The 23,334-nt window shown below is 38.6% G+C and overlaps 3 protein-coding genes across 7 annotated transcripts in view; 1 reads left to right on the top strand and 2 right to left on the bottom strand.

The window, feature by feature from the left end:
- Positions 1-257: 257 nt before the first annotated feature.
- Positions 258-4,210, top strand: LOC112140767 (endonuclease 8-like 1). Of its 5 annotated transcripts, none has more exons than XM_024263772.2 (10): positions 258-649; positions 1,634-2,103; positions 2,198-2,317; positions 2,459-2,561; positions 2,662-2,746; positions 2,822-2,943; positions 3,020-3,047; positions 3,659-3,729; positions 3,809-4,010; positions 4,100-4,210. In XM_024263772.2, exons 2-10 carry the CDS (start codon positions 1,664-1,666, stop codon positions 4,144-4,146), a joined length of 1,218 nt encoding a protein of 405 aa, XP_024119540.1. In that variant the 5' UTR covers positions 258-649; positions 1,634-1,663; the 3' UTR covers positions 4,147-4,210. The 5 variants fall into 5 exon arrangements, with proteins under 5 accessions (XP_024119540.1, XP_024119539.1, XP_024119541.1 ...); XM_024263771.2 differs by having other exon boundaries at positions 258-667; positions 1,638-2,103; XM_024263773.2 differs by having other exon boundaries at positions 258-667; positions 3,812-4,010.
- Positions 4,163-11,709, bottom strand: LOC112140766 (alpha-mannosidase 2C1). Its single transcript, XM_024263768.2, has 26 exons — positions 11,490-11,709; positions 10,379-10,504; positions 10,182-10,305; positions 10,002-10,072; positions 9,748-9,925; positions 9,467-9,656; positions 9,263-9,369; positions 9,083-9,193; positions 8,677-8,769; positions 8,481-8,597; positions 8,305-8,400; positions 8,068-8,213; positions 7,657-7,780; positions 6,631-6,752; positions 6,473-6,558; positions 6,247-6,393; positions 6,052-6,131; positions 5,886-5,980; positions 5,711-5,815; positions 5,471-5,627; positions 5,199-5,342; positions 5,022-5,131; positions 4,866-4,945; positions 4,650-4,789; positions 4,478-4,581; positions 4,163-4,404 (listed from the first exon to the last, which is right to left on the bottom strand). The coding sequence occupies exons 1-26, from the start codon at positions 11,588-11,590 to the stop codon at positions 4,293-4,295; spliced, it is 3,066 nt and encodes a 1,021-aa protein (XP_024119536.1). The 5' UTR covers positions 11,591-11,709; the 3' UTR covers positions 4,163-4,292.
- A 5,737-nt stretch (positions 11,710-17,446) lies between these two features.
- LOC112140765 overlaps positions 17,447-23,334 on the bottom strand; it is a gene marked incomplete at its 5' end in the record, with an annotated part of 7,234 nt that continues 1,346 nt past the window's right edge. The window contains 5 exons of the mRNA XM_036211122.1: positions 17,447-18,984; positions 20,066-20,192; positions 20,321-20,478; positions 21,130-21,193; positions 21,269-21,364. Coding sequence (XP_036067015.1) covers positions 18,356-18,984; positions 20,066-20,192; positions 20,321-20,478; positions 21,130-21,193; positions 21,269-21,364 — 1,074 coding nt within the window. The remainder of the gene's footprint in view (positions 18,985-20,065; positions 20,193-20,320; positions 20,479-21,129; positions 21,194-21,268; positions 21,365-23,334) is intronic.

Genomic DNA, 23,334 nt, shown 5'->3' with positions numbered 1-23,334 from the left:
TATAAAGAACTACCAAAATGCCATTTATACATTTTGTACTGTATTAAATATTCTTACATGTTAAATAAAATACTAAAATGTTCTGGTTGTCTGTGATAAATTTGTGCAACATTAATTGCTCACGTTACAAATGTTTAAAGAAGTAACAATACTTGAATTGCCTTTTTATTTTTTGTCACAGCAAGTTTTTTTTTTTAATTATTATTCCATCTATTGATTATGTATAAAATACAACTGACATTTGGCCTACATGTGCCATCATGCATCGGGGTGGAGACCAGTTTCCGGTGTTTTGCTTGTGTTTTCGTAGCCGTTTCCGGTATATATAAATGTGATATAAACCCGAATTTACTTTAGTTTTTTCACAACATTTGTCCAAAAAAATGGTTAATATGCACTGCATTTTCATCATTATTATTATTTTATTTATTTAATTACGTTTGTAAACGCGACTAAATGCAATGCAACAAAACATAGCAAGGTGAATCTCGCGATATTTCAGTTTGCTGGCTGAACGGTGGTTGCACAACTTGTTTGGTAACACAAATGTTGTAAAAGCTTTTTCGCTGCCACATGTTCTGCCAAAGAACGCAGCAGACCGTCATGCACCTGGAACAGGAGCACTGAAAAACAAAGCGTCTCTTCAAAGGTAGTTTTCGTTGCGTGGGTAAGTTTTTACGTGTCATAGCACACAATAACATTATTAGTTGGTGATGGGCTGAATAATTTAATAGGTATGTTTTTCTTATTAATCCAGGTAGAAAACACATTGATTCCTAAGACTAAATGTTTTTATTTATTTAGATTTCTTGCAAAATCAGTTCACTTATTAAGATTATATTGCATGAAGTAGTATGTGCATTTAAAGCTATAACTATTGAGCTTGTACTTTGTAGACTGATTTAAGGAAAACTAAGTTTGATTGCAGATCTTGTCCAAAATTCTGTTCCCCCCTTTCCATCACACCCCCCTTACACTGAAAGAGCTCACCTGGCTTCATGATCATTTTTTAAAATTACTCCAAAGCATTTCTATTCTCTTTCGTGGTCATTTGCAACCCCTCCCATCCATTCATGTCCTGGTGAACTCTCCTTTGTCCACCTCATTCAGCTGTCTCAGATCATCCTCCACTCATCTCACTGTTTCCTACATCCATGTTCCTAAACTTCCCAACAAAACAAGGCCAAGTGGGCCCCATATGGTTTAAAGGTGGGCAGAAAATGTGGGTCCCACTTGTGTTTGCGAACATCGACTCAGCTGCTAGCTCTGCTGGAACCTGGGCAGCGGAGCTCGCTACACTGTCCACCGAGCAGGAGCCCACTGAGTACCTTCTTGAGCAATCACAGGTGGAACACACGTGGAACGCTTGGCCTTGCTGGCTGAGTTTGGACCTCGTTCCTGTCTAAACATGCTAAAAATCCAATCCCAAACATTCCATTTAAAACACCCTATTCCTATACCCTTTTTTTGTAGAATCTCATGTTCTTTGTTGTCTTTTGCTATTTTTTAATGTTGCTTAATCTTATGTACTTTTGAAAGACTGTAAAACTTAATGCATATTTGTTTTATCATGAGGGCCTTTTCTTATTTCTGTTTTATTTTACTTTTTTCGTCATAGTATTTGCATTTTCAGAAAGTTTCCACCTCTGTCCTTGGAAAAGAAATGCCTGAGGGACCAGAGTTGCACTTGGCCAGCCTGTATGTGAACAGGATGTGTGATGGAGTGGTATTTGCTGGTGCAGTCAGAAAGTCTGAAGTCAGCAAAAACCCGGAGGTGCCCTTCACCTGTGAGGCCTACCGCATCACTGCCGCATCAAGAGGAAAGGAAGTGAAGCTAACGCTGACGCCCATCAAGAGTGACGGTCAAAGGGGAAAAGCAGTTCAGCCCGTGGACATAGTCTTTCGTTTCGGAATGTCAGGTTATTTCCGTTTCACAAGCGAGGACGAAGTGCCCAAGCATGCTCACCTGCAGTTCCACACCAAAGAAAAACCCTGCAGAGTGCTGAGCTTTGTGGATGCACGCAGGTTTGGAAGTTGGCAGCCCAACGGGACTTGGCAGCCTGACAGAGGGCCCTGTATCATGTTTGAGTATCAAAGTTTCAGGTTCGGAAACCCGAGAATCTCCCATTTTCACAATTATTATTGAAGTCTCACCTCTCGTTTGCACAGCTCACTGAAAAAATTAATGTCTCTGCAGGGAGAATGTTTTGTCAAACTTGTCTGATCGGGCTTTTGACCGGCCGATTTGTGAAGTCCTGCTGAATCAAAAGTACTTCAATGGCATCGGAAACTACCTCAGGGCTGAAATCCTCTTCAGGTAAGAGAGTGAAAAAAGACTCGATGAGCATCACTGCTAAAGAAATGTGACCATTCATTCTTAGAAAACGAGCGCTTGTTTGTCTCCTTCAAGAATAAGCCCTATGTGTTGTTTATTTTTTTCCTCTCCTTTCCTTTTTAGGTTAAACATCCCACCCTTCGTTCCTGCCAGAGGAGTTCTGGAGAGCCTTGGTGCAGAGGATTTGTTTAAAGATGAGAAGCCTTTGAAAAATGCAGCCACAAAGGTGAAACAGTCGACATGTGCATTTTTTTCCAAGCTGAGAAAATACAGCGCCTGTTTTATCAGAAAGTATTTTTCTTTGTTCCTCCTACAACTCTCCTCAGGGAGCTAAAAAGAAAGAAGTGAAGCAAGATGCCGGCGACCTCCTCCGGCTTTGTCACACGGTTCCATTAGAGGTGATCAGTTTAGGTGAGTCTTCATGCGTTTACTCCACTTGTATACTTCCACAGAAGGCTTTCTAAATATGAAACCTTGTTGTTTTAGGTGGGAAAGGCTATGATCCTGAGAAATCCGACTACTCTGCCTTTCAGGCGTGGCTGCAGTGTTATTACGTTGATGGAATGAAATCTATTCGGGACCACAACGGCAGAACCATGTGGTTCAAAGTGGGTTCAACATTACAACTAGAGAAATATGAAGAATTTTTTTGCTTTAATGCAAATGTTCTTTCATTTGTTTCAGGGAGATCCTGGCCCCATGGCACCCAAAAGTAAGCTCACGCTTTTGTTGAAGTCCCACTCTGATGAAAATTGTGTTTTTAACATGTTATTGTGATATTTTCTAACAATGGGGGGACTTGTATAGAGAAAATTAAGCTTAAAATTGCATTTTGAGTATTTCTTTATTCAAATCATTGTGAATCAGGAGCAGATAAAAAAATGCAGTTTGAAAAAGAGCTTATTTGAGATACATTGGGCGGGGCATAAGCACCCTGCTATGCTCCATTCCGATGCATCCACTTGTAGACGACCAGATCCATGTATGTCTTTGTTTTGTTGGCATCTGGCTCAAAAATGTACGGCGGGAAAGCTCCAATATTATTCGCCATTTTTGTTGCATATGAGAGGCTGTAAGCTAGCAGGAAATAGTGTAAACAAAGAGCTCTCAGCATTGGGGAGGAGAATTTTTTAATTAACTCCTGCCGCTCTGCAGGAACTATGTCCTAGAAAACAAGTTTTTTGGATTTAGGCTAAAAATGACAAATATATATAAAGACAACTGGGAATGCTTTTGCAGTAAATCAAAAGATGATCAGAGGGCCTTTAAAAGAAAAATAGGACCTAAACTCAAGTTGTACTGATGTGTATTTTTTCTTTCAAGATTCAAAATCCCCCCAGGCTAAAAAGAGAATAAAGAAAGAGGACGACCATGATTACACAACTAAGAAAAAGGTAAAAGCAAGGACTTTTTTTTTTGCAGAAATGCGGTCACTAAAGCTGTTGTTCTTAACCTTTTTTGGTTTTATTCTAGAAGGCCAGAAATCAATCTGAAAGTACAACAAAGAAAAAGGCGGTTAAAGAGGAAAGGGTGATCAAAGAAAATAAAGAACAAGCAAAGGAAGTTGTTGTCGCCAAAGGAAAGAGAGGAAAGACCCAGGAAGCATCAACACCAATGACCCGAACAAGATCCAGTGCACGTCAGATAAAGACCAACACAACAGAACCAGCAGGAGGTGGACTGATTGTGTAGTGTTAAAATGAACTTTGTTTTACAGAAAAACATTGAAAATACTTATTTTTTTTTTATCTGTTTTTGTTGCAGACCAAAAGAAACAAGCTGGAAAAGGATCAAGAAAGAGCAGAAAATAGGAAAACTAAAGGGAGCTTTTTATAGTTTTAAATATTTTTTTAATAAATCATTTTTTAACAAAAATCTAGTAGAAAGGTGTTCATTGTTTAAAGTATGAAGTGCTTCATTTCTGTTCCAGCCTTTGTGTTGACACATTTACAGCCAATCACAAAACGAGCAGAAGTGTCACAATCTGAAAGGGTCTGAAGCTCAACGTTATTCCATCAGGGGTGACGTGCGCCGGCCGGGTGGGGTCCCGCCTTTCCAGGAGGTCGCAGCTGAAAGGAAAAATGCCTTTGATCTCAGTCCACAACAAAGAAACAGTAACGGGAACTTTTCCAAAACACTCACTGCCAGGCTTCTTTAACTGGAAGAGTCGTGCGCAGAGTCGCAGTCACGCTGCTACCATGAGACTCATAGAGACGCACCACAAGGGTCCCCTTTGCATCCTCAGCCTGTTAGTGAAGATGCTGGAATCAAACGGTTTCCTTTTGTGGAAATTGTTAAAAGGTCAGAAGGATACCTGTTTAATGGTTTCAAGTATGACTGGTTTGGTAACGGAGAAGAAACTCCAGGCTTCTGTGTCAGGACGGCACTGCATCGGCCTTAGAGGGAAGTTGAGGTTGTAAGCAGCCTGGATGACTGAGGCGTCCTGGAATGAGCCTGTATGGCAAAAAAATATATGTCAAATGCATCGCAAATTACAATAATTTTTAGCAAAAAGAAGAATTAAAAGTACCTGTGTGTGGCATGATGGCATAAGTGAATTGATGAGCTCCCATGTCAGCAGCAGCATCTGGGGCCTTTGGTGCTCTTAGTCTGAAAAAGAGTCGATTTTGGTTAGAAATGAGTCTGAATTTGATACAAGTGGGTCCAGAAGTAAAGAAAGCCTCACAAGGACAGAGTCATGGTGTTCTTGTGGATGGAGTAACCGTATTTGCTGTCGTTCAAAAGGGAGACTCCAAAGTTGTGCTCAGAGAGGTCGGCCCATTTGTGACCCCAAACCTAGCAAGAAAAAACATTAACATTTGTAGAACTAGTATTTAAAAAGATGTAAGTGAATGATATCTACCTCAAACCTGGCCCAGTCCCAGGAAGTGTTCCAGTGTGTTGGTCTTTGCAGATGGCCAAACTGAATCTCATAGGTAGCATTGGGGCTACGGACTCGAACAGGAAATTCCACCTTAAGAAACTTGTGTGACTCCGCCCACTGCACCTGAAGAGATAAGATGTAGGAAAATGTACTTAATTTCTACGTCTGAATTCACACCCTAATCCCAAACTACCAAAAAACTATATAGTGCACTATGTAGTGAAGGAATTCTGACAAACTGCTGAACTAACTTTAGTGTTGAACTTGAGATAAGGACACATAGCATCCATGACGATCTCCTGAACGATGGTGCTTTTGTCGCTGATCCTGAGGGTGAAGCCGACGCTGCCCCGAACACCACCAGAGGACACCACATGAACCGGCTGTATGACCTCCACCACGGGCTTCCTGTGGGATCACCTGCTCTTATTCTGTGTTTCCTGAACTCTTCATGACGCAAACATCAACATCTAAAGAACAGTGACTGAAACCTCGTCTGAAGATGGTAGTCCATCACATCCCAGGCATCCCAGTACAGGGGGACGTCATCAAATATGACAAACTGGTTTCCACAGCAACCATCGGAGACAACCTCCCTGAAAATATATATTATTGATTGTGTGGACACATAGAAACACAGGTGTCCAGATGTTGGTTTTCTATTACCTGTTTGCACTGATTAAATGCAGGGAGGCCAAAGTGCCATCTTTATTTATGGCAGTTCTTAAAATTCCATTCTCCATAAGCACGGTGCCGTCAGCCTGCAACGCCGGACAATCTGCTGTTAAATACAGTTGATGACAAATGCAGCATATCTGTGTGCAGTAAATACCTGACAGGTGACAGAGACTCCAGTCGCAGGTTGTTGGGCTTTAATAGTTGAAACACCGACGCTGGGAACTTCCACAAGAACTGAGAAGTGTTTGTGTTACATAGTGCTTTATAAATAAAGTTCGATTTGATCAGAAATGCATAAAACTTGCAGGTTAACAAGCATCAGAGTAACTGTAATTGATATTTTCCACACCCAGATCAGGTCCATCTGTGCCATCTTTTATCTCGATTACTTCTTGACGATCCCATGGAAGAGAGTTGAAGAGCCCAGCAGTGCTGCCCTTTGACCCCAAGGCCTCAAACGCCTCATGCAGGAGGACAGAAGCGTCCGCACGGATGTCTAAAAAGAAGAAGAATATAGTTATTTCTAATCCATGTAGCTGATCTGAACAGACATTTTCAGTAAAAAGAAAAGTTACCTTCATAGTATTTTAGAGCGTCCTCCACAACCATCCCGATGCAGCTGCCAGGAATCACGTCATGGAACTGGTTCAGAAGAAGCAATCTATCAGAGAAACAAAGCCATTTTTAAAAATCAAATCATCTTTAAATTAGAATTTAAAGATCTCGTTTGAACCTCCAGAGCTGCTGCAGTTTTTCCTGCGGATATGAAAACGTTTTGCTTCGGCACACGGCTAAGCTGGAGGCTATCTCCACGTCATGAAGCAGCGCCTCACACTGACGGTTCTCCCGTTTGATCTGCAAAGGGAGCAGCAAACATCAAACTAAAGCTCAGAGACGCCTATTGCTAAGAAAATCTTCATTCAGTGGAAATCCTCTGACAAGTTATTTACAATCAATAACCTTTATTAACAACTTTCATACATGATGTATTATGTTTTTATGTAAAAAAACTTCTCAGTCTGTGAAAAACATTATTTTTGACTCAAAATTTAATTCCACAAATTCAAAATCTAACAAAAAGAGGATTTTATCATCTTAAAAACACTTCCAGAGTCGATCAATTTGTCTTTTTCTCGGACAGAGGTGCTAACGGACCTATTTTAAGCAGATTCGATTATTATAATGGATCGCTCTCTGGTCTTCCCAGAAGGAGAAAATCAAACCTTCAGCTATTTACAGAACCTGGCTGCACGGGAAAACATAGCACTCATTTTAAAATGGATGCATTGGCTAACTGTGCAATTCAGGATCGATTCTAAGAGGAGTTTTTTTTAGGAGTATTTTTATTATATTTTCTCTGATGATTTATTTTACTTCTTTGATTTGATTTTATTCATTCACTTATATTTTTAATTCATTTTTAATGAATTATACCTTTTAACTAAGATTGTATTTATTTATGCATTGATCTCAGGTTTTCATTTTTATGTATTTGTTTTACTCCAGTGTTTTCCTCAGGGTCAGTGCACTTTGCATCGTCTTTATAAAGCATTTTATGCTTCATTATGTTTCCATCCACAACTTTTGTCTGCGACGGTCCTCAATTTTGCTTACAGTTTCTAAAGTTGAACATTTTTTTACTATGTAAAGCACTTTGAGGCATATATGTCTGAATAGTGCTTCATAAATACAGTTTGATTTGATTTACTAATGACAGCAGGAAAGTGGAGAGCACCCTCCTTGCTTGCTCTTGTTTTACCTGAGCCTGTGTGGTGTAGGTGCCATTGTGCAGCTCCAAAAAGAGTTCTCCGGTCCACGTGCACAGCAGAGATGAGTCAGCCTGAAGCTGTGAGAAAAGCTGGTCTGGACTGGACATCTGGACCCTGTGGAGCACCCATAATTGGTCATGGATTTTGGAAAATATAGCTCAGTTACTCATTAACATCACAGCAATAAAATAAACTCCCAGCATTGTAATGGAATATCACCTAAGCTAGTATGACATCAGAATACACGTCTCATTTCCTTACAGTTGGTGTTTCAACAGCAGAAATGACAGCAGGAACAGTCAGAATGAACCCTTTGACTCATTTCTGGTGGGAAGTGTTTCCTGTGGGGTGTGTGTTTGTTGCTGACAGGTGATGGGCTAAAGTGAAGGACAGAAACTGACTTTGGAAGCCCGTCTGTATCCTGGACCCGGCGCAGTCTGTCCAACATCAGCTGGGTGGGCCCCCCGCCTCCGTCTCCAAAACCAAACAAAGCTGCGCTGTGATTGGCTCGGCCTTTGTCCTTGTTATTCTTCACAGTTTTTACAAGCTGTGGGTGGAAGAAAAGTTGACGCACAAAGAGGGTTTACACATTTCCACAGAATGATGATCAAATTCCATGTGCTGCGACGTAAACTCACATCTTCAATCTTGCCCTTCATTTCATAGGAGTTTCCGGGTGGGAAGTGGGTTAAAACCTGGGATCCATCTAAACCCTCCCAGAAAAACGTGTTGTGCTTTAAGAGATAAACCACGGAGATGAAGCATGAAACTTTGGAAAAGTTGATTTCATAGCCGGTTTGTTTAAAATACTCACCGGAAAAGTGTTGACCAGATTCCAGCTGAGTTTCTGAGTCAAGAAATTGGGAATGCCACAACCTTGCATGATTTGAGGAAGCTGAGCAGAGTAGCCGAATGTATCTGGAAGCCAGAACTTCAAAACACAAAGAAAGATTATTGCTTCCGTTGGAATATTACAAAACAAAAGGGAGTTTAGACAGTGCAGATATTACCTCTTTGCAGTGAATCCCAAACTCTTGGTTAAAGAAGCGCTGTCCCTCGAGGAACTGCCGGACCATGGACTCCCCTGAGGGCAGATTGCCATCCTAAGGGGCAAATATATGATTCTTTAAGGGGAACCAAACAGGAAAATTCAAGAGAATAGCCTAAATTATAGCAGGCCTGGCGTAGCAGCTTCAAATAAGCATTTTTGTAGAGCACTTTTTCAGCTCAAGGTGCTTAAATATCAGAGCAGCTCAAGCGAGGAAAACAAAGGCGTTAATGGATCTTTTGTTATTTCCTGATTCCCAATTCAAATAAATAATACTCAAAAATGCAATTTAGAGCTTAATTTTATTCATACAGCAGAAAAATGCCACAAAAACACCTTAAACACAATTCTCTTTAGAGTAAGATTACCATTTCCACCCACGTGCCTCCAACTGGAATGAACTGGCCTTTTTTCACATAATGCTGAATCCTGGAGAAGAGTCCGGGGTACCAGCTCTTTACCCACTGGAACTGCTGGGCCTGACGCAACAAAAATGTGGTCAATTAACGGAAAAATTAATCAAATCTAAAAAAAATGATAAAGTTTACCTGAGAGCAAGTAAAGGTGAACTCTGGGTTCTTTTCCATTAAATCGATCACAGTCACCCAGCTCCGGCCACATTTCCGAATGGTTTCTTCATAGGGCCACAGCCAGGCTGCAAACAGAGAATCCTGTTTAGGCCAAACCTACTGCAATAAATGCAAAGAGCTAATAAACAGTGAACCGGAAAGAGAAAAATAAACTAGAGAGACCAGAGTCGATGTGGCAGTGTCCCATTGCGTGGACTGTGTGTTGGCTCTCTCCGTTCCGCTGGCTAAAGAACCTTCGAGCGAGGTTGTGTGCTTCAGAGAACGAGCTGGGATCTGCTGGGTCGCAGCGATTGACCATCTCATTGACTGTGAAAAGAGCCTGGTACCCTCGCTGCTCTCCTTCTCCAAGTTCCTGTTCAAATGGTGCAAAAACTAAAATTAAAGATGCTTCTATCGTTCCAAAGCCATGTGTCAACAACGTCTTCACTCACATATGACAGTACCTTAACAATGTCAACAAGCAACTCAAAATCAGTCAACATCTCCCTGACATCTCTGTTGAAAACCACCAGCTCGGCTTTCTGAACAGAGAATCTCCTGTTTGGATCTGGAGCTGCAATCATGGATCCTTGTCCGGCTCCAAACAGCCCATTGCAAGCCACCTCCACATATAAGGTCAAACTGAAAGATTAAAAAATAATGAGAGTCAAAATGATTTTGGTTGAGCAACAAAGTCATATTAGTTTACTCAGCTGACCTGTGAGGCTCTTCACGTTTAAGACAGTCAGATAGGATGTAGCTGGTCTTCTCCCCCTCTTTAGTCAAACCCTAAAGCAAAGACGGTTATCTACCCAAGATGCTTCAGTGTAACATGTTTAGAATTTATAACCAAAGATTGAAAACTTTTGGAATTGTATTTCAGCAGCAGCAAAATTACCTGCACTGGATTTCCATCTCTCCAAACCATTCCCTCCCCATCGCTTTCCCACAGAAGATGAACCTCTTTGCCCCTCCACGATTCAGGAATCGTCAGCGTCATTTTGAACCAGCAAGTCCACCACCTTCAAGAGGCTTCGGTTAGATGTTGGACATCCACACAAAAATAAGAAGATGAAGCTCTTTAACGTCACTCACGTCGGCCCAAAGGAATCTCCCACTTTATATGGCACAAACTTCTGCGCGGAGGCCTCGGAGAATGGGATTCTCTTGGGGGAGAGAAAGGAGGAAAGGGACTGCAGGGGGCAGGAGTCTCCATACAGCCTGCAGAAATCAAAACGAAACATGAATGTTGGAGCCATTTGGCTGAAATTGGGTTGTTTAGTAGATTTCATGCCTGTCATTCTTTGGTCATGCGGTCGTTCTGGCCTCCTATTGGTTAAACGTATTTTGGTAGCTGCCTTGTCTTTTTACTGGGCTTTAGTTGGATTTAGAACTTAGGAAGCATTGCAGCATATTAATCTTAGACCATGTTATCGTGTTTAGTACATTTTTTTCCTTAAAATAATTTTTTTATGGTTTTATTTTATACTTTATCACTCTTTAAGAAAGTGGAAGAAAATAAATTCCATTAAAAAAGACGAACAACGACCCTTTTTTCTGAAGCACGCATCAAGACAGTTCCTGCTACTCAAGTTATGTGAATGTCACTGCAATGGTCAGTCACAATGAACTCAACTTAAAGAAGTGGATTTCTACAAGTGCTCCTGTGATTCTTTATTTTTCTCAGAGAAGAAGACTTCAATCACAGGTAAACATAAGAAACTAATGATAGCATCATGGGAACTAATGTTTAAATTATATTCTTACTGGAGAGCTAATAGCTCAGTGAAGTGAGGATGTATAAATGAAATAATGAGAGCTGTTAAAAAATAGTTGTTAGAAAGAAAATATTCAGACTTCAAATCAAATCTTTATGTAATAAATCTCAGTAGATATAAACCAATAGACATTTCAATCTGTATGAACATTTAAAATTAATTTAACCCCCCTTTTTTCTTACTGTAATATATATATAATTTAAAAAAAACAAAGATAATATAATTAAAAATAGTGCATTGTCTTTGACTTTATATCTGTCAGCTTTATAATTTGACTAATATTTTAATAGTTTCCTTTATTGTTCCCTATTGTAAATTACATTTAATCTCTCTTTATTGCTAAAAACGACACAAATTGCCAGTAAAGATATAACATTGAATGTCTGTCCATTAGTTGCTTCTTTAGTTCATTCAGGTTGCAGCCTTACCGTCCTCTCAGGTTGCAGTCAGTGAAATACACGTCAGAGATAAACTTCTCAGCCCTCTCCAGAAGCGTGCGCCTGTTCTTCAACACAGGTTGGTGATACATGCCAAAATAAACACGCAAACTCCAGAAAACCTCAAGGTTTTGTGCGGAAATGTAGAAATCTCGAAACCTGCGCTTTTCTACGACCCGGAAGTGATTGTTGTTTACTTAGACTGTAGTTCCACTAACCAACCGCTAGATGGCAGAGCGACTCAACACTAGCAAAAACGGGACCCGAGCGCGCGCGTATTTGTGAAAACGTAGAATGATGTAAAATTCAAAGTATAAAACAGTTTAAGGAACATACTCTCGAAATAGAAATGCATTTGAAAATATTTTATTCATCACAGCAATATTTATAAACACTATTCACAATGATACAGCTGTAGGGACACAAATTAGTTACAGATACTTTTCAATACTTTTCCTTGTAGACTAAGCTATTGGCTACAATTAGCTATTCACATGCATATTTGATTGAGAACTGGTAAATTATACTTTTTTTTAAATAAATACTAAAACTTTAGGTTGAACTGAAGTGATCTTAAAGTTTATTCCATTCAAACACTTGGCACTGACATTTAAATAAGTATTTACACAGAAAAGTAAATTGACAGTGACTCCAAATAAAGCCTATATCACAGGTAGTGGGAAAACATTTTTATAGTTTAACTTTCCAGCGTTCCAACTTAACAAGTGCTTCCCTGAAAGGCTGCCGTGCTGAGAAGTGAGTCTTGTGATCGGACTGAGGTTAGAAGTCAGCCCACTTTCAGCCTGAGAACACAAAAGCCTTTTTTTTTGTCGCCCTCAGCATTATCCAAGGAGAAGGCGCTGCATTTGTATGGAGCTCAACACCCTTTTATTATAAAATCCATCGAGCAACTCTAACAACAGGGTTAGTGGAAATGTGGTACAGCCCGTGCTTCTCAGGCTTTCCAGTAATGATGGATGTCTGTCTATTGTTTGGAGTGTGGTTGGGCTTCCTACCATGTTAGCACAGAACTGTGGAATGAGACCCAAGATCTGATTTGACCCGAGATTCCCACTTGTTTAACTCTAGCTGTGCTCTTCTAACCTGAGTGCATAGATTTGTCTGTCAGACCATCACTTCTTCAAGACAAACACATCCATCCTGGTACAACACAGGCCAAAACAAAGGCCTGACTTAAAGGGAAGAAAAGGGATTTTCAAAAACTTAGAGCTGCGTACAAACTCAGCTGTATATGCATGCATAAATGTTCAAAATGAGCCACAGAACCATTTCACCAACATAACAAATGATAAGATGATAGTCTAGAGATCCTTTGATGAATTATACTCTGGAGCCATACTCGTCTCTGTCTCCAATATTGTATCCAACACTTTTGCTTTCATTGTGTTCTGCAGCCGATCTGTAGAAAGACAAAAACACAAAATACCAAGAAGAAACTCCTACAAATCAGTAACATTATTTTAAAATGTTGGATAATAGCAAACACCTACTGATGAGGCAATGCGATATGTGCATTTACTTCTCAATTTTCTCTGCTTGGTTGTCATTCTTTTACTTTTAAATGGGAAAAAACATTCAGCCAAAAGAGACAATAAAATTTGTTCAAGAGGAAGTTATCAATAAGTTTATAATTATTGATTAAAAAGCTTCCTCCTCTTCATCTGGTTCACTTCCACCTGTAATAAACTTTGGATGTTGTGTGGTCAAATGATCAAGACAAATAGCTTCAACAATCTCAAATGTTCTTTTGTTGCTTTTTTCATTAAAGTTTAGTTTAGTAAGATGTGAGTGTTTAAAATCAAGTTTGACAAATAAAGCAACTTAGTTCTCAGAAAGAAACGTTCAAGTTACATCATGTTTTTCATCTATATTTTTGCCTAAGTTTGTTCCACTTTCCCTCCAAACAGTTTTTTGTTGTAGAGCCAGTTGTACTCTACTTTCTTCCTTTGAAAAAAACGTAACTTTCTTGGTTGAATCAAACCAAATTCATGAAACTCTTTTTTTTTAATTCTAGAAATAATGATTAGTTTGTAGAAACCCAAAGTTTTTGTATCACAATGACAAGAAACTGCAAAAAGTGAGACACCGGTTTGGTTTTAAAACCTCTTCTAATGGGGGCAGAATTCCAGTAAAATCCCTGACTTCTGGGGCAATTATGTTTAATTGTTTTCTTGAAATACTCTCAGCCGTTTTCCACTTTGTATCTAAATTATACGGCTCAATCTATAAAAAGAAGAATGGAAAGCTCTGTCTATGCTGAATTAACTGGTGGAAAATTTAGAAAAGCCGTCATCTTGTGTGAAATAAAAGGCTGATTTTAAGTAAATTAAAGAATAAAAACAGGTGTTCTTGAAACAGGCTGGTTTTGTCCTTGACTTACCTCTTTTGCTTAAATAGGCAGCAAATGAAAGAGACTATGAGAACTAATCCCAGGGCTGAGATCACCAGAATGGGGACCAGTAAGCCTGCAGAGCAGAGAGGCTGATAGTTGTTACTCTTTAACTTTGTTTTGGCGATAATTTTACAGGATGTTAACAATATCCATAAAAAAGGAAAAGATAGACTCTTATCAGAACTGTTTAGGTTGTTGGACCAACATAATTGTTAGACAATGTGAAGACGGTACAGTAAAAGATAGAAAAAGCCCAAATGACCAAAAAAAAGTTACCTACCAGTGTTGATCCAAGAAAGGTCGTCTGAGTGCCAAAAGACAAAGAAACAGTAAAAAGAAAACACAGACATGAATCTCATGGGGAAGGTTCAATTGTACTTTGTTTAGTGGCACACAAAACTACAGGATTAATATGGGAAACAAATCTCCCCACGACAAAATTAAAAATAAAAACTATGAAATATTGTTTTTCAGTAATGTTTTAAGGTCAGTTAGTTTTGTACTTAAGTGTTGTTTTAATATAATTTAACATTAACCTTTTATCCTCAATATTTCAATAAAAGAGTGGAGAAGAGAAAATAAAAAATAATTTAATCCACTTATTTCTCTCATTCAAATTAGCATCGACAATATTTAAGTCTGTTCAGTTTCATACACAGAACCTGTCTTTTCTACTTCAAACATCCTATCTACTATGAAATATACTTAAGTCTAAAAGAAGTTCATGATACTTACAGTTTAATCTAATCTCCTATATATAAATATTTTTTTAACAAAGACAAGAGCTGAATAAAATATCTTTCCGTTTGAGGAATTAGTAACAGTTTATGGAGCAAACAGCTAACCCTGTGTGACATTGTAGGGTTTAAGGACCATTTCTGCTTCGCGGTTGCATGCATTATCCTGCAGAAAGGAAGAATTGATGTTCCCACATGTGAAGGTATATAATGGTCTGCAATGATGATTGATGTGTCAAAGTGGCACGTGTGGTTTTCCAGTATGACATTACCCAGAGCATCAATCACACTGTCTTCACCAGGATGCTTTAACACATACTGCATGGTGTTGTGGGTTTCCTTCCCAGACAGCACATCTACGTGTTTCGCAAGAAAACCTGATTCATCGGAATAGACTTTCTATAGCTCGGATTTATTTCTGATGCACACACAGCCGTTGTTTGAGCAATCAGTAGAGCTATGCAGTTCCAAAGGTGACTGTGATTCATTATGTATTCACACAGTTTTCCTTCCAAACTAGCAAAAACCTCTTCAGAACGTTCATTTACTGTTGGACTGAACCACACAGACTTGCTTTTTCTGTACGGGTCATTGAGTTTTTAGCTCAATGAGCCTTAGCTGCCTTTTCATCACGCTGACCACTGCAAGCTGAAAACCGTCAGGTTTGGTAGGTTTCTCTGACCAATTATCTAGCAACCAGAAATTGGCATTTTTCAAATTCCCTAAATTTTAATTTTTTAAACTTCTAACACATTCCCTCATATGTCCCTCCCACTAAATGGAGCCTCTAATGACGATACAACTTACATAAAACCCTTCATTTTCAATGGAAAGTCGTCTGTCCTCTAAGCAGGTCATAACAGCTCTACACACTAACCTAAAATACAGTAAAAGGGATTTCTGTTAAGTCATAATTCAAAGTAATGCCTCACTTTACAACATTACTGCAGTCCATTACAGGACTCCTACGTTACTTTTAAGACACTTTCTTCATATCTCCTTCACAAATAGAACTTAACAATCTGACAGGACAAATGTACAGCAAAATATTTTACATTTACATGAGGGATGATGGGGTGTCTGGTCTTTTATTAAGTCATTTTTGATCAACATCCATTTTGTCCAGAAAAGTCCCAGGGCAAAAGTGACCCTAGATAGGTCACTAGTTCATCGCAGGGTTTGTCTGTCGTAGGGCCTGATGACGTAATGACTGCTAATAATTTAAATAAAATGTATTTATTAGTTTGAACTTGTCCTGTACAACAGCTGAGCAAATGAAAAACCCCTAGTGATGGACAGATTTTACTGTTACAATACGGGTTATGAATCTCCTGACACACGAGGTGTATATTTGTATAAACCCATTTTGTATTTGAGGCTAAACTTTATTTATTTTGATTATATTTATTCCTTTTTTTTGTTAGACCAGATGGAAAAAAGAAGAGAGATGAGGGTTTTTTTTTAGAGGTGGGGGTAAGGGCGAGCAAAGGACAAAAAAAGGAGGTGTTAAGGAAGTTGGGGGATGATTAAAGAAGTGTGGAGGTAGAATCATAAATCAATGAGTTGCTGGAAGTACTCTACCACTCCTGGACCTGACCGCTCAGTGGATACAAAGCTACCACTCACATTTACACCTATTTGACAATTTATGCCTCATTTCCACTGAGCAGTACGGTCCGGTACTGTCCAAGTCCGGTATTTTGAGCGTTTCCATTATAAAATGGACCCTTTAAGCCAAACCAAAACATTTTTGGACCCACATTGGTTGCAGGCCCATAGAAAAATGGAACAGTTCACTTAGCAAGGAGCTAACATTGAAGTTGATTATTTCCACAAAAGAAAATGCCAAGAAAGCATCTCTCAAACATTAAATGCTTCGTACACACAAAGAACCAAAAACCAAGCGGGAAAAAAATGAGCTGCTGGATAACCTCTGTTGTTGTAGTTCATCCCACATGGGCTGAAACGGTCCAACTTTGAGTGAAAATGTTCACCTGAATCACCTGGTCCATTCTAAACCAGACTGTACTGTACTGCTCAATGGAAACAAGGCTTTAGAGACCCCAATCAATCTATTGCAAGTGTCGGCAACCTTTGCATAGTCTTACTTTAGCCTTTAAGAAATTTGGATTTGCATACATGACCACCTTATTTTATATATATGAATTATATCCATTTTTTGGTACAAACAAAAGCAAAAGTATAAAAAAAAACCTAGCATTTCTCAAAATGGGATTTTTTAAACATTTATACCTTTAGTAGAGGCCAAATTAGCGAAAAAACTAGCTTGTTGCCTAATTACTAGCTGAACTCCAAATTAGCATAAAATATCTCAGTAAATTAAATCAGCCAAAAATGTTAACATGTTGCTAAAATAAAATCTAAACTCTAAATTAGCCCAAAAGCTCTGGAAGATAACAGATTAGCCAAAAATGTTAGCATATTGCTAAAATATTAGCTTAACTCCAAATTAGCATAAAAAATTAATTAGAGGCCAGATTAGCCAAAAACAAAACTAGCTTGTTGCTCATTTGCTAGCTGAACTCCTAAATGGACTAAAATTCCTCTGTAAACTAAATTAGTCAAAAAAAGTTAGCTTGTTGCTAAAATAGAAGCTAAACTTTAAATTAGCCTAAAAACTCCAGTTGATAACAAATTAGCCAAAAAATGTTTGCATGTTGCTAAAATAATAGCTTATCTCCAATTTTTTTTAATTTATATTTTATTTTTCTTCAGCCAGAGAGCCACCATGGAGGGATAAAAGAGCCACATGTGGCTCTGGAGCCGCAGGTTGCAGACCCCTGACCTGTTGAATCTGTAGCACAATGAGTAAACTATTGCCCAAAAGTACACTGTGTCCCATCAAAAAGTAATATGAACTTGTTATGTGTTACTTTTGTAACAAGTTACTCTCAACATTGGGTATATATGAGTCTCTGTACTGTAAAGCTTTCAATGGTTGTTGTTTAATGGATGAGAATCCCACATGGACAAGTGAATGAGAGATATGAATTTATTCATTCAAAAAGGAGAAATTTCCCAATACCAGCCCCTACAAGTCAGACTGAAGAAACATTTAGATGTAAAACGTCGAGAAAGTAAGACAAAGTAGCTAAATTTGTATCTAAAGTAAAACAATTTAAACAAAAAACTAGATCTAAGAGCAGCACAATGTTAGCACATAAAACAGAGAAGATCAAACTATTTAGTCTTCTTCTAGGATTTCATCACAAGTACAATATTTCAGTTATTTTTAACAGTGTTAAAAAATAGTTTATTAAAGCCTACAAGGCTCATTAGTACACTCTAAAGCTTTTCCTTTATAAAATTACATGAACAATTCTGTTCTTTCACTGTATTCATTGAAGTTTTAAATTTGAAATGAATTTTGAGCCACAGACGGTTTAAGTCATAAACTTTTCTTGTTTTTTGCAAGAAATACCATCAGGTCTGATGGAAAATGTGCACAAATGCAAAAACAGATAAGGACAATCTATAATGAGCCTTGACCAATGAAAAAATAAATATATTACAGAAAAAGAAACAGTAATTAAAACATTTTTCCTGTGCACACAGTAAAAAATAAATTATTTATTTTTGATTTATTATTGAATAAATGAAGAAAATGTGGATTTAAAAAAAGAAAAGTTATTCACAGATAGAAATTTATATTTACAGCAAAAGAGTTTGAAATGTTAAGGATATACCTAATCTTCCCATTCCATTGGCAGAAGCCAAGGATGTGGGTAACCCTGACTGGGAGGTTTCGAAATGCTGCCATACTTTGTTACGTGGCTCTTCTGCTTGTTTGCCACAGAAGTTTCCCTTTGATTCATCCAAGCTTTTGTCAGGGAGCGTTCCAACTCGAGGGCCTCGTCAGTCGGCCGTCCACACAGAATTTGCCTCACGGTTGGAAGGGCTAGGTGTGACTTGCAGTCCATGTAGCTCTTGAGGTTCAGTTCAGGATAAACTGCATCTCTGAGAGCCTCGACCAGTTGATTCTTTCTGTGAGACTCTTTGAGTTGATGGAAAACTCTTTGCTCTAGTGAGCTATAGCGCAGCGTGTCTCCAGCCAGCCCCAACTTTCCCACAAAGCAGCTGCTCTTCCTCCTAAGAGATGGACTCGTCATTTGTTGTTTTGGTTTAGTCTGGTCGTCCCTCTCCAAGTTCTTGAGGTTTTTCCTCCTGCCAGCTTGGAGCTTCTGGGATCCGGTTGGTAGGAGCTTATATAGCTCTTCATCAGCCAAGTCTGCTAGGTCACCGACCAGCAGCTGCTGAATGATTTGCTTCCTGGTGTGTGGGGATGTGACTGTAAGAGTACCATGCAGTCCTCTGCCTGCATCAGACACAGAGCCAGCGTGGTTAAACATCCCGGCGTATGGAGAGGGGGGCTCCTCGAAACATTTCAGGACTTCTAATTCCCAGCATGCAGCAGCACTGCCCATAACAACGCACTAAAAGCCAAGCCATGAGCTGCTAAATCCTTCAGCAAGACCAACAGTAAACAATCTGTATTGCATTGTTAGAATATGTGCCATGAGGAGAGTGGACAAAATGAAGAAAACATGCATGTTTGGGACTTTGCTGCAAGAGGCCATTCGGTCAGTGTTTTTCAGTGGATCAGCAGAATGGTTCATTCTACCATAAATATCTGACTTACTTTATAAAAACTCATTAGGATCAATTAGCATCAGCTCAAAGCACAGCCACAAGCAGGTGAAAAGCCAAAGCAACATAGCATAACCGTACGGAAAAGAACAGATCGCCATAATTCATTCAAACTTGCTAATATTTAATCATCAATATCAACTTAGACCTTAGTCACATGTACCTGTACGGGGGTTTAGGGTTGTCTGAGCAAGAAGAGAGTCATAGACAGGTGCAATCCTATTTTAAAGGGAGCTCAGGTGGCATGAAAATGTCATGGAAATGGAGCATACAACTATAGTGTGTAGTATGACGTACAGGAGGGTTACTGTTGTACGATGTGTGCTTACTTGCACCTTACCGAAGGTGAGCAGGTGATGCCTGAGTGTCTATGGGATGCCTATAAGATACCACAAAAACTGCACTCAGATGATCTAATTTCCTCATTTCTAGCAGTTAGGCTGTACGCTCAGAGCGCACAACGGCCTAATTTACCCTTACTCACCCTAAGTGTTGTTTAGGTGTTCACTATGACCTGTCACCATGCATGCCCGTAAAAAAATATATGTTTCACACTATGGGTTCACCAGGTTTTCTACAATTTAAAAATTGAATACAGAGCACCTACTTTCCCCGTCCAGGTTTGCCCATTTTTTTGTCTGCATACAGCCCGTATCCACCCATAAAAGCAGTTGTGACTAAGGCTATACATCTAACTTTGCACTCATGCACCGACAACAAAGCAAGCATTTTCTAAAGCCCATACTTACCTTCTTTAAAAGAGGCCAGGACAATTCTGCTGTCAACCAGCTGGGCTTTTCTGTAGTTGCTGTGAAGCGGAATTGTTGCTGATTCCTGGGCAGAGGAGGAGTAGAGGGCTGTAGCCAAGGCATTAAACTGGAAAGACAAAAAACAAAAGATAAGCACAACAGTTTTCCCATGTATAAAAATAAATAGGTAGCATAGTATGATCCTTCATCTGATCGTAAATGTCTATTTAAAAAAAGTTGTGTAAACTGATGTACCTGTTTTTGAGAGACTGTCATGGTATTTCTGAACACCGTCCACAGTACACTGGGATAACACGGGGGAGTCGTCAGCGATCCATCGTATCGATAATATTCATCCAAACGAGCGGGCAGCAGGGCTCTAATGTTAAAACCAGGCACCTGAACTTTTTGATCTGCCAGTAAAAACAGGAAAAAGCATGGTGGCTAATGGTTAAAACAATAAAAATCCACTGTGGTCTAATAAATGAGCACCTGATTTATAGTTACAACATTACATTTGGACACAATGAAAATGAACTAAATCAGAGTCGTCAATCAAACCAAGATTTGATTTGATTTCTCCAAACCTTGTCTTGAAAACTGCAGAAAATCTCCACATAAACATGAGAAGATGCAAACTCTACAGAAAAATGGTGGAAACCCAATTTTACAATCGGGGTTGTGTGATGCTTTCTCGAGTGTATTGATATGAACCATTTTTTGTACATGAAGCTGAACTTTATTAGTTACATTTTATCTGCTTAGACAGCATAGAACCAAAGTTAACGTCCTCCAAAGACATTGGACAATTCAGGCAACACATGAGAAGATACAAAAGAAACAAAGAGAACAATATACAAGGATTGTATATTGTAAAACTATGCTCATGTATAGGAAAATATGTTTTATATTTGATATGCTGCACAGAACTGTTACCTTTTTTAGGCTATTTTTGTAAATTAAATTTAACAGCTTTAGTCACTTTTTACAATAAATACAGCACTAAAGTTTAAAGATAATAGTGGATTTAATTTGATGGGGCACTTATCATCCTCTCAACTTACCTCGATATTTGATGCCATTGATGAACCTTAAAAATTGTTCAAAAGTTGGATTAAACTCCCCAACCTGTTAAGAGATTATAGTCATTTAGTCAGATTTTGCGAGTGCTTCAAATCTGGTCAAATCATTGGTTTAACTCACCTCGATGAGAACACCGAGCACGGCCAAACCATCAGATTTGTCGACAGCAGAGGATATGTTGGGGTACTTGTCCGAATTGTAGTGCACTACATGCATCTGTCAAGAAAATACATGCAGAAATAGCGTTAGAAATTGAATAGTTTAGGATTGTTAATTGAAATAAAATTTTCCTAAAATTACATTTTATTATGAATTTTTTTTAAATTAGCTGAACTGAAAAATTCACAACATTTTGGTTTGAATCAAGCAATGCAAGACGTTCATGTGGGGTTTTTCTAACAATAGCAGGAAAAAGACTCTCTTTCATGTTCTAAAACACTTTTTATGACTGATAATTTTATGGTATTTATCGACTCTTGTAGGCAAGTAAAAAAAAAGTTATGAGAAAGTTTTTTTAGTTGTAGGATTTTGACTTTAAAGTCCCACTCCAACTATATTTTTTTCAATTGCAGAATTGTTCCAAGTAGTTTTTTAATTCAAATTAATGAGTTTTTAGCAAAATACAAAAAGCCGGTGTCATTTTTTAGGAAGTATTTTTTTGCACATTGGCAGTAGTTCATTAGAATGAAAGCTAGGCTACGTTGAAATCCCAGCATGCCTTTGTTAACACACTTCCCTGCTAGCTTACAGCTCCTCGCAACCCCAAGCTAACATTAGCGATGTCGGAGCATTCTAACTATACGGTTTTGAGCCAGATGAGTTATTTTATATATCTCCTCAATCATGAGAAAATGCAACAAAAACATGTTAAAAACACAAAAAGATTATTTTTATTGGAATCTTTAACGCAAAGTAATTCTAGCCAAATGGTTTTGTATATATAGAACATTCTTAGTATTTCTGGGAAGTTTTTCATTATTCCTGGAAAACACACAGTTGTGGTTCTGAAGCCTGGAAAAACTTCAAGTGATGCATGGTCTCGATGTGTCCGCCTAGAATTTATTGTGAAACTCAGGTCAAACCACAACACCTCACATGCGGCTGCGCTGCAGCTGGGTCATGGCAACATGAAAAGACACAAGTTTCTCAATCTACCGTCTATAATTAAACTGATTTCACATTTAATTAAACGGGCTCTTATTTTTTTTTCATTTTGTTTAAAGCTTTATAGTCAGGCTTGAATAAAGCTAAAGTAGGCTATTGTGTAAAAACTGCTTACAGGGCTCGACGTATTAAACAGAACAGACATCCACTTCTCTTAAGAGGTGGATGAAGGCTACATCACATAATCGTCTGGTACTTTAAACCCTTCGAGCCCCGTAGGAGTGATGCAATCAGGTACTCCATGTCTACGCACATAATTAGACTGTTTCATGCCTTTGATTTAGTTTTCAGTAAGAGCAGCTTGAAGACAATATATGTGATTGTAACATCTTTCAAGGGATGTAAATAAATGTCACTTGTAGCATTTTTAAAATGTTTTTTTTTTGCATTTAAAATGCCCCAATTACTTTCAAGATGTGTTCCCCAAGATTTTTTTTTTGTTTTAATCATTTTTTTAATCGCCTGGTTTGATTTTTGCTTCAGCCTCAAGAATCTGCAGATGTGAGTCTCTTGGTGGATTCTTCTGCATTATATGGACTAACTTTGATGTGTGTCAGCTCTGTGATGTTCTGCCAGGTGAAAGTCACACGCTCAGACATGTGTCATGTACCAGAGATCCCATCATCTGAGGCAGCACATTAAGAAACCTGCATGCAGGGCATATTTTTTACATTTTGTAAACTGTTCCTCTACATCATGGGTCACCAACCTTTTTGAACCTGAGAGCTACTTCATGGGTACTGAGTCATACGAAGGGCTACCATTTTGAAATAACACATTTTGCGTAGTTATAGTTAATTATACATTATTAATAATGATACTCCTCTATGTGAAGACACTGATTTCTCACCATAATTATGAACAATGTCAACAAGCTAGGAAACAGATATCAATATTTAGCACCTTATTAATCTCAGTATTTGTTACATTTTCATGGAAAAATGTCGCATTTTCACTATGTTGTACCATGTTTATCAATAATTTAATGTTAAAGAAAAATCAACGTACACATTTTTAAACAA

This window comes from Oryzias melastigma, unplaced genomic scaffold, assembly GCF_002922805.2.
Source record: "Oryzias melastigma strain HK-1 unplaced genomic scaffold, ASM292280v2 sc00600, whole genome shotgun sequence".
NCBI lineage: Eukaryota > Metazoa > Chordata > Actinopteri > Beloniformes > Adrianichthyidae > Oryzias > Oryzias melastigma.
Note: the sequence above shows the minus strand (reverse complement) of the source record. Positions and strands in the feature narration are given on the sequence as shown.